The 10,954-nt window shown below is 37.3% G+C and overlaps 1 protein-coding gene across 1 annotated transcript in view; it reads left to right on the top strand.

Moving 5' to 3' along the window:
• LOC129521302 (transmembrane protease serine 11F) overlaps positions 1 to 10,954 on the top strand; it is an 84,451-nt gene that overhangs the window by 63,225 nt on the left and 10,272 nt on the right. The window contains exons 6-8 of the mRNA XM_055342610.1: positions 80 to 243; positions 2,482 to 2,520; positions 6,664 to 6,865. Of these exons, the coding sequence (XP_055198585.1) occupies positions 80 to 243; positions 2,482 to 2,520; positions 6,664 to 6,865 (405 nt within the window). The remainder of the gene's footprint in view (positions 1 to 79; positions 244 to 2,481; positions 2,521 to 6,663; positions 6,866 to 10,954) is intronic.

Genomic DNA, 10,954 nt, shown 5'->3' with positions numbered 1-10,954 from the left:
AAAAAATTTAATATGAATCTTAATAGACAAAAATAGTTAATGATTAGAGAGGTGGCTTTATCTGCTTTTTTGCTTTCAGCCCAGATGAACACGGTATGAAAATTCTTATGGTGCTCATGTTTCGATATCCATCTACTGATAGTGCTGAGGGAATTAAGAAAAAAATTGAAAGGATTTTATCTGAAAGTCTGAAGACAAAGCAGTTGCCTTTGACTATAAACAGACCATCCTTTACACTCACATGTAAGTCTTTTTACCATCTTTGTGGTTCCCTTGCAATCCTCTTTATTTTTCATAAGAATTTAGATCAATGTCTTCTCCCATTTTAAGACTTTACCACTGATACACACATATTGGTGTGGAATTAAACTAAAATAAAAATTCACTGTAAGGCAAAGTTTAATTTTAGGAATTTATTTTCATATTTGATGAGGGCTTTTGCTAAGGTTTCTAAGTTTTCCCCCATATATAATGTTGGATCTCTTCAAAAGCATGAGAGGGTAGGTATAATTTTCACCATTTTAAGGAAGTTGAGACTCAAGGAAGATGTAAGTCATGGACCTAGGAAGCCTTGGGGCCAAAATTAAGCACAGGTGTTCTGACTCCCAGAGGTCTTTACAGGTCAGTTCTGGGGGTTAGCTTCTACAGTAGCAGGGAAACGAACATCTTTATGAAGATTTAAATCTGGAGGGTGAACCATTGACATGATCTGTGAAGTTCTGTAGGTTATTTCCAGTTTCAAATGATGGGTCATTTATTTCCCTTATTTATTCCTCACAAGACAAAATCAGAAAACTTTTGTTTTTCCCTGAAAGTAGAAGAAAATGAGGTAAAAACGTTAAGAAATTAAAATTACTTCACAGCTTGGAATCCAAACTGAGAGGCATAATAATGTGTTTCAAATGCTAAGTTCAAGGTCAGGTAGTGTGTCTTTTTAGTTCCTTACCCCTCCCCACAAATGCTAGTGTAAGTATTACACATAATAGGCGTTCCAGTTGTGTTCACTGTTCAGATTAAGTACTGCAAGGGCAGCTACTTCTGATTTATTATCAAGAAATAAGTCTTGCCCTTTGGACTGGAAAGTCTTCTCTCCCTGAAGCATCAATGAATTTAAGAAAAATATTGTCTAAAGGTAATTTCTTCATTGTTAGAAATCAAGAAAATCCTTAAAGTCCATTTTGAGATAGAAGCCTCACACACATTAATGGCAACTTTCATGAAGTAATTAGAAATAGTGAAGAATATGGTATCCACCTTACGTGTTAATTAAATTCCAAAGTAAAACATATTTTTCAGCATTCTATAAATGGCAATCTTAAATTAAATTTCAATTCCTGATAATATACTTGCCCCTAATGCAGGATCATTTATGCTAAAATAAAATATCCATCACAAAAGATATGTTAAAGGGGTGGGTTTTTTTTTTGCAATTTTTTTAAAAGTAATTTTTACAATTTTTTAAAAAAATAATTTTTCAGACTTCTTGGTTATGTACACTGACTTTTTATTACACAGTTGTTTTAATATCAAAATAGCTATATTCTATGACAATATTCAATAACAAAAATTCTACTACAAATATTTTTTTTCTTCCGCAAATATATCTCTCATTAAATAAAGAGAAGTGAAACGTCCAGGAAACCTCTGGTAGGGTTTGGGGCTCACATCCCTCCCTTGAGGAAGTCAGTGTTCCTGAGGAAATCATCATATACTTCCCTAATTTCTCTGTCAAATAAACAAAACAAAACAAACATCAAACAAATGCAATGAAACTAAACTTAAATGAACACAAAGAGAAGTTTGAAGGGAAAAAGATGTCACAGAAGAGAGGCATAAAGTAGTATTGATGGGGCTCTCGGACTGGCTGGATGTCAAAAACCTTCATGCCTCTCATGCCTGGGCCTCACCTGGAACCTTCTACAATATTCATCATGAGGAAGAATCCTTAGCAAGAGAAGGCCAGCAACCTGCACTGAATGAAAGCCTATCCTTTGTAGACCAGGGCTACCACCTGGGCTGTGAGGGGCCTATGATGCCCTTAGCTCCCTGGAGCTTCCCTTTCAACACTGGCCACCAGGGTTATGCCTGGCACAGATAGGCTGGTGCATCTAATATAGTGAGCACCAGTTGTGGTGGGAATTGGAGGGTGTTACGCGAGTTATACCGGAACCTCCAAAGAAGGCAATCAGGGACATTTATCCTTACCATTCTTTCCTAATTTCCTCATTTCTTTTTCAGATCTCATAGCAAAAGTTAGAAAACAACAGTGTTGTCTTTTCATTTTAAAGTAAAATTATACATTTTGGACCAAAACAAATCAGAATTATGTATATATTACTTGGCTATGAAAAATCTCATACCCTCTTAAAAGATGGATGCTTTGGATAATAAGCATTTCTTATAGTGACTATTTGAACAAAATCACATAAAAAACAGGGATATATTCTTCTACCAAGTAATTTAATGTTTTGTTTATTCCAGCTATTGACAGCAAAAAGATGAGAAATCTTCTCAACAGCCGTAAGTTCCAAAACCCACAATTAACTGTCTGTTTCATAGCAAAGATAATGAATAAAAGCCACAGAAAAGTTAGAAGTAGAATTTATAAAGCCTTTTTTGCTCATCTTTTGTTTTTGTGAACCAAATACTTGATGCTTTTATTATTGCTTATTTTTAATATTTCAAGCATTTAAATTTATAATTTACACCAAATATAATTTCAAGGTTTTTTTTTTCTTTTTTTTTTAAAGATTTAAAAAGTTATTTTAGAGAGGCAAAGAGAGAGAGAGAGCACAGAGGGGAGGCATGGAGAGAGAGAATCTTCAGTAGATTCCCCACTGAGCAGAGATCCCTACGCAGGACTTGATCCCAGGACACTGAAATCACAAACTGAGCCTAAATCAAGAATTGATCACTCAACTGACTGAGCCAGTCAGATGCCCCTACAATTTCAAGTTTTATCACTTGCAGGATGTAATAAAAAAAAAACCCACAAATTTCATAGAATTCTTGCTATTATAAGTTTTGTAACTAACATTGTTTTTTAAAATATTATCTTTAAGTATTTCTCTTTTATTTTTCTCTCACAATTCAAAACAATGTTTTAAGGTGGTAAGTAGTTAGGCTTTTTCCTGTTGAAATATCTCAGTTTTTTTGTGTTTTTGCTGAAATATCTGGCATGCACATTTTCTGCCTTCGCCATCCCATTTCCTTTATCTCAACTTCTTACAGGATTGTCGGGTCATCCACTTTCCCTTATAAATTCTATACACATTGTTCCACTTTCTACTAGTGTTTTGTTGTAGTGGAGAAATCTAAGGCTGCTGCAATTTTTATTCGTATGTAGGTTATCTCTTTTGTTCTGGGATGAATGTAGGAAATCTTTATCCTGTAACTTATCCCAAGAAAGCTAGATGTAAGTATATTTTGCACTGAATTTTGACTAGGACATTTTGAATGTTTCCAATCTGTATACTGTTTTTTTTCCTGATTCTGGAAAAATGTTCTTCCATTATAAATCTGATGATTGATTTCCATTCCAGTTGTTCTTTTTTGCTCCCCTCAGGAACACAAATGATTTATTTGAATTCCATTTTCTGCGCTCTGTATCAATCATTATTTCTAGATCCATTTCGGATCACTTTCTCTGCATTCAGAAAGATCTTATCAATTCTCTGCTCCCCACAACCCTTATCTCTGTTGTCTGGTATAACTTTTTCTCTTCTCCCATGTGGATTTCACATCTGCTATGATGTGTCTATGATTTGTTCAATTTTATTTAATTATAGACATCTCTTGTGTTTTGTCTCCTCACTGATTATTCTCTCCCTTATGTTTGGCTACTTTTATTACATTAAGATCATATTTTCTTGTTCAACTTGGTTGGTACCAAACACATGTTCTAAAATGTTTTGTAGGAAATAACTTTCAGAGATATCTCTGTCTTCTGAGTTTATATATCATCTGATTTGAGGGGCCCTAATCATGCTATACCATTAGATGCAGGCTTAAGTTTTGATCTTATATACAGAGTTTATGAAAACTACATCAACCTCCCCCTTTGCACCACCAAATGCAGCATTTACTGATGTCACTGTTCTTCCTTTCACTGTTTAAATTGCTTTCATGAGGCATCTCAGTTTCTTGGTACTGTAACAAAATATCATAGATTGGGTAGTTTATAAACAGCAGAAATTGATTGCCCGCAGTTCTGGAGGCTGGAAGTGTCAGATCAAGGTGCCAGCATGGTCAAGTGGGGGACCTCTTCCAACACGGATTTAAAGTATTATCATGCAGGCAGCCAGGGTGGCTCAGTGGTTTAGCACCTACCTTCGGCCCAGGGTGTGATCTTGGAGTCCTGGGATCGGGTCCCACGTCAGGTTCCCTGCATGGAGTCTGCTTCTCCCTCTGCCTGTGTCTCTGCCTCTCTCTGTGTCTCTCATGAATAAATGAATAAAATCTTAAAAAAATAAAACTTAAAAAAAACAAAGTATTATCATGCCATGAGCAGAAAGGGCTATGGATCTCTCTGAAGACGCTTTAATAAGGCACTAATCCCATTCATGAGGGCCCCACCCTCATAATTAAGCATCTTCCAAAGTCCCCATATACAAATACTATCACCTCTAAGGGTTAGGATTTTAACATAAATTTGAGGGGTTCACATTGAGACCACTACATTTTCATAGAATTTCTCATTTGTCCTGTATCTCTTGGTAGGATGGTATGTCAAGAAATGTGGCTTCTGCATAGATACAGAGGAAGAAAAGTGTTTGAGTCACAATTGGATAATTTAAACTGTAGTTTCTGGTTGGCTAGGAACAAGTGCAGTGTGGTTTTATTTCCGGGGCTGGGGAATCACAATAGCAGTGAGCCAAAGTCTTTGTCAGAGCTTACCAGGATTCTAGTTCCCAGAATAGAGTTTGGGTAGTCCAAGAAGTTACTTTCAAACCCCGATGGATATTGTAGTTTCTATCAGAATTTATAATTTTTGTCTTATCTTTCCTCAAGTTATGGTGATTTTGCTCCTTTTGTCTTTGAAAAATACCATTGACTCAGACTTTTCATCTACAAATGAGGGTGACACCTAGCAGAGAGAGCTGTTATGAAAATTAGAGAAAATATATGTAACACGAATACAAGGTTTTTGCTCAAAACTAGTAGATATTATGTATATTAGTATTACTTCCATGTATGTTATAAGAGGAAGGTGGGAGAGGAAGTAAGTATTAGGCACTACCAATACGACACTTATATTACCCTAGAAATTCCATTTGTTCAATTTTATGGTCACTTTAAACTGGAGCTATTTGACTCTGAGGGAATTATGACGAATCTATAAATATGATTTCAGGCATCTTTTTTTTTTAAATTTTTATTTATTTATGATAGTCACAGAGAGAGGGAGAGAGAGGTAGAGACACAGGCAGAGGGAGAAGCAGGCTCCATGCACCGGGAGCCCGACGTGGGATCCAATCCCAGGTCTCCAGGATCGCGCCCTGGGCCAAAGGCAGGCGCCAAACCGCTGCGCCACCCAGGGATCCCTCAGGCATCTATTTTTAACAAGTTTCTGGAAGAAAATTCCTCTTTGAAAAAAACTAGCATTTTTAATAAAAATATAAATAATTAAAAAGCATATTAATAGGGGCGCCTGGATGACTCAATTGGTAGAGCACGCAACTCTTGATCTTGGAGTCATGAGTTTGAGGCCCACAATGGGTACAGAGCTTATTTACAAAAAATAAAAATAGGGGCACCTCGGTGGCTCAGTCAGTTAAGTGTCTGACTCTTGATTTTGGCTCAGATCAAGATCTTAAGGTCATGAGGTAGAGCTCCACATTAGGCTCCAGGCTCAGCACAGAGTCTGCTTGTCCCTCTTCCTTCCTCTTTGTCCCTCCCCTCCCCTTCCCACCTCCTTAAAAGATAAATAAAATCTTTTAAAAAAATAAAAAATAAAAATAAAAGTTACATTAATAAAATATATCAATATTCTTTCAAGTTTTATTAAGGTTGATTTGAGCTCTAACAAATTAAAGGTTTGTTGTCAGGGAATCAGAATTTTTTTTAAAATTAGTGTTTCAAGTTTTAGAAAACCAAAAAAGGTCATTATTAAGACTTTAAATTCAAGGCTTGCAAAGACAATGTATAAATTCATGTCAAGGGAGAATCATGACCTGCATTCAGTAGTGGGCCCTCTCTCAGGAGCAAGAACATAAGCTTTGATGTAGATCCTCCTAATTTTATGTCACTCACCAGCTGAGTGACCTCCAGAAATTTATGTTCTCTTTCCAAGACGCAGTTTTCTCATCTGAGAAGTCTGTTGCTATAAATAAATCCAAATACTTAGCAGAGGACCTGTATGTTTTTAATGCTCAATAAGTTACTTATCTACCTCTCTATTTATCCATCCATATATGCTTAATAGGGAGAGACAAGAAGTTAATCCCCAGACTGGATGCCTTGATGGATTAGTCAATATTTCTTCTGAACCTCAACAGGATCAGAAGGACCCCTGCAGACTAACCTCAGACACTGAGTCCCAGGAAAAGGTTAAAGAAGAGTAGGCACAAGCGACTGCCAAAGCATCTGCACCCAGTGTGAATCAGCATATGCTCTTTTGTCCTCCTTTTCATGAAAACAAGCTAACATGTATTTCTGTGACAGGCTGTGGAATAAGGATGACATCTTCAAACATGCCTTTACCAGCATCCTCTTCTACTGAAAGGATTGTCCAAGGGAGGGAAACAGCCATGGAAGGAGAGTGGCCATGGCAGGCCAGTCTCCAGCTCATAGGGGCAGGTCATCAGTGTGGAGCCAGCCTCATCAGTAACACATGGCTGCTCACAGCAGCTCACTGCTTCCGCAAGTAAGTTCACAGGGCAGTTGTGAGTCTTCTTTGCCTGGTCATCAATTGCCACCAGTTCAGCGCTTGGCGAAAGTTTAGCTCACCAGTTTCTCTTTTACTCCATTCGGAATGGATCCTGCTCTGTCCTCTAAATGCATGATGCTTGCTCTACTCCTCATTCATGTGCTCCTTTCTCTCTTTTCTCAATATTTATGATGTTTGGTTTGTTTCACTCTTATGGTTCCAACCACTTATTTTCCCATATTATCATAACACTAGTGTTATCTTTCCTACTCTATCATAAATTATTTTAAGTGTCAAGACTGATTGTTATACACGTAACAAATATAAACTCTTCCATGTACTGAAGAAAAAAATTCAGCTGCTTCTGTTAACATTCTTTCTCTCTGATTAACCCCTTTATTCTCTGTCAACATCCACCATCACTTTATAGGTAAGAAAAAATGAAGGATAACACTCTTGGAGCTCTTCCTTTAAGAACCATGTGAGCTGTGTGTTTCAGAGAAGTATGTGTATGACAAGAGGGACTTGCCATCCTGTTTGACTGCCTTTCTGAAAACTCATCATATATGACTTGACAGGAGTGCGCTGCTTGGGCTTTCACAGCTACACTTCTAAGATTCAGCTGTGTCAGTTCACATACATGGACCTCCTGTTGCCCCAGGAGATCAAGCACAACTCATCTCTCCTCCCTGAGGCTTCTTTTAAACTCTCAAAAGACAAAAGCTCTGAATAAAGCCCTGGACAGTGGCATTGTTCACACTCTTTTTCAGAGGAAACTATGGTTGGTATATGAGGGGGCTCTTTGCCATTCTTCCAAGAGTAACACCCAAATAGTTCCAAGGTGTCTACACCTTTCTTTATGGGTAGAGGTATAATGAAAATGACCAGGGGATTTAAAGTGACTGTCACTCTATCATTAGAGAAAAAAAGGGATTCACTTATATACATTTATAATCCTCAAAATAATTAGCATCATGCTTTAGGGGAACTTGAGTTCCATTAATTTAAAGCTTTCTGATTTTGGAGTTCATGTAGTTCTCCAATTTTTGCACTTGTTTTGGAGGGTGTCATCCATATTAGGTTTTTTTTTTTTAAGATTTATTTATTTATTTATTTATTTATTTATTTATTTGACAGAGAGAGCACAAGCAGGGGGAGCAGGAGAGGGAGAAATTGGCTCTCTGCTGAGTAGGGAGCCAGATGTGGGGCTCAATTCTAGGAATTCACCTAAGCCACAGGCAGACACTTAATTGACTGAGCCACCCAGGCACCCCCCATTTTAGTTTATAACTGACCTTTGTTTATATAAATTAGAGATAAATAAACCCAGAATGTCAATTTATTAATATCTAATGCAGAATATAAAATACAATGATTGAAAAACATGTCTCAGCAGGTCGAGTGAAGTCTGTGTGAGATATCATCTAACAGAGATCAGCCACTGAGTGTGATAAAGTAGACATAACTGGTGACCTTCATAAGAGACACTAGTATTAGTGGTATGATGGGGAGAGGAATAAATTCAAGAGAGAATTGGAAGAAATACTTGGATTCTGTGAGTTTAGATACCACGTTCAAGGAGTTTTTAAATGAATGGGAACAGAGAAATTTGACAGTTAAGGGTGGTTGTGGACTCAAAAGAAGAATTTTTTAGATATTATAGTATATTTTTATGCCAAATGTGATAATTCAAAACAGTTGGGAAAGGTGATGGTCCTGGAGAAAAAGAGTTCAATTTTGGGGGTGATATAACTCTCCCAATGCTATAATTGCACCTTGTATTATACTATCATGAAAGAAAAATACAGTGTACTTTGAGGAGAATATCACAATTATCCAAATAACTTTGAAATTATTATAAGTGTATCTTTTCTACAGAAATAGAGTATTTTTAAGACTTGTGTTTGAGACAAATCTTCATACCCTTAGGTCCATGAAAATTGATCCCAATCTTCGTGACACAGTGTGGGTGGGAACAAAGTTCTTGACAGCATGTCAAGGCCATGCTGTCTCTTCCTGACACTAAAGATATAACTTTATATATATCTGGATATATATATTTACCTGAGTGAGTCATTTAACTTCTAAGTTTCAGTATCTTTATCCATAAAATATTGATTGAATTGAGTCTATTCCATGAGATCCCTTTTTAGTGGACAATACATGCAGGGATAGGGTATTTCTATTTGATCTACTCAGTCTATGAGCTCTTAAGGACTGGCAAGTCATAGATTTCTTTGTATCCTCCAGATTTCTAGTTTTCAAAAGGATGCTTCAGCCCTAAGATTTCTGTTTTTTAATTTTTTTATTGGAGTTCAATTTGCCAACATATAGCATAACACCCAGTGCTCATCCCGCCAAGTGCCCCCCTCGTTGCCATCACCCAGTCACTGCAACCCCCCACCCATTTCCCCTTTCACTACCCCTTGTTCATTTCCCAGAGTTGGGTGTCTCTCGTTTTGTCACCCTCACTGATTTTTTCACTCATTCTCTCCTTTCCCTTTATTCCCTTTCACTAATTTTTATATTCCCCAAATGAAAGAGACTATATAATGTTTGTCCTTCTCCGATTGACTTATTTCACTCAGCGTAATACCCTCCAGTTCCATCCACGTTGGAGCAAATGGTGGGTATTTGTCATTTCTAATGGCTGAGGAATATTCCATTGTATACATAAACCACATCTTCTTTATCCATTCATCTTTCGATGGACACTGAGGCTCCTTCCACAGTTTGGCTATTGTGGACATGGCTGCTAGAAACATCGGGGTGCAGGTGTCCCGGCGTTTCATTGCATCTGTATCTTTGGGGTAAATCCCCAGCAGTGCAATTGCTGGGTCGTACAGCCCTAAGATTTCTGCGTCAAATAAAATCTTCCTTTAAAGTATTAAATAAATAAAATAGCCTTCTCCATCTCCAAGTCTTTGTGATGCCCACCTCCTTTCTTCCTCCCACTCTTAGACACACCAAGACTGCTCATCCCTGAGGGCAGTACAGAATACTTTGAAAATCACTGATCTTTCAGGTTTTTTTACTACATTTAGAAGTTCATGATTCACCAACACAGTAATCCTGCATGAACAAGGAAACCCCCTTTACGAATTCTCCGTGTGATCTCCTTCTACATAATTTTCCTTTACACAGACAATTTCAAGGTTCTATATATTTCACAGGGATAAGTAGAAAAACAGGAAACTGGGCTTTGGGAAAGAATAGGGAGGTAAAGAGAGAGTAGTACTAGAGAGAATTTGCTTGTAATGGAAGCTTGTGGGAGAGAAAAGCTTCTGTGTGGGGAAGATCCTCAAAAATGCTAAAAGGGACTGACCAGACCAGGTCAAAAGCAGGAGTGGTGGGGCAAGGGGAGAGTCTAACAGCATGACATTGAATTAGATCTGCTTAGTTCTTCAATATCTGGATAGTGTATGGGCAGAGGGTGGAGAAACAAACCAGTGTGCACATAAGTGTTTGTGAAGCAGGGAAGATCACACTTTGTGTCAAAGATCACAGTAAGCTACAGTATACAAGAGCAAACAAGTAAGTCATTAAGTAAGAATGGTTGGAATGTCTGATACAGACGGAAAATGCCTCCTAGTATCCATATTAACCAAAACAAATCAAAATAAATTTCTACACATTTCATTGAAATTATAGAAGAAAGAATCTGAAGGGTTTTTAACAAGGAATTAAAAGATTGGCAATTAATTATAAATATCAATTACTATTGTTAATAAAAATAAAGCATGAAAATTCCAATTAGCTGCTGTGCTCCTTTTAATTTTAGAGGATGTAAAATTTACATTTTAAGGGCTTTTGTACACTCACTTGTCTCATTAATATTTTAAACTCTATTTGCCATAAGGCCAACAATGGCAAATTCTCCCACCAGAGAGATTTTTCAGGAGCATAATCCCAGTAGTTGGGAGAAATACAATCTTCATCTCTTTTTTTAAAAAAAAGATTTTATTTATTATTCATGAGAGACAGAGAGAGAGAGAGAGAGAGAGAGAGAGAGAGGCAGAGACATAGGCAGAGGGAGAAGCAGGCTCCATGCAGGGAGCCTGATGTGGAACTCGATCCCAGGACCCT

The sequence above is a fragment of the Nyctereutes procyonoides genome, unplaced genomic scaffold (genome assembly GCF_905146905.1).
Source record: "Nyctereutes procyonoides isolate TBG_1078 unplaced genomic scaffold, NYPRO_anot_genome, whole genome shotgun sequence".
Taxonomy (NCBI): domain Eukaryota; kingdom Metazoa; phylum Chordata; class Mammalia; order Carnivora; family Canidae; genus Nyctereutes; species Nyctereutes procyonoides.
The sequence above is the reverse complement of the archived record's forward strand: the minus strand, read 5'-3'. Positions and strand labels throughout refer to the sequence as shown.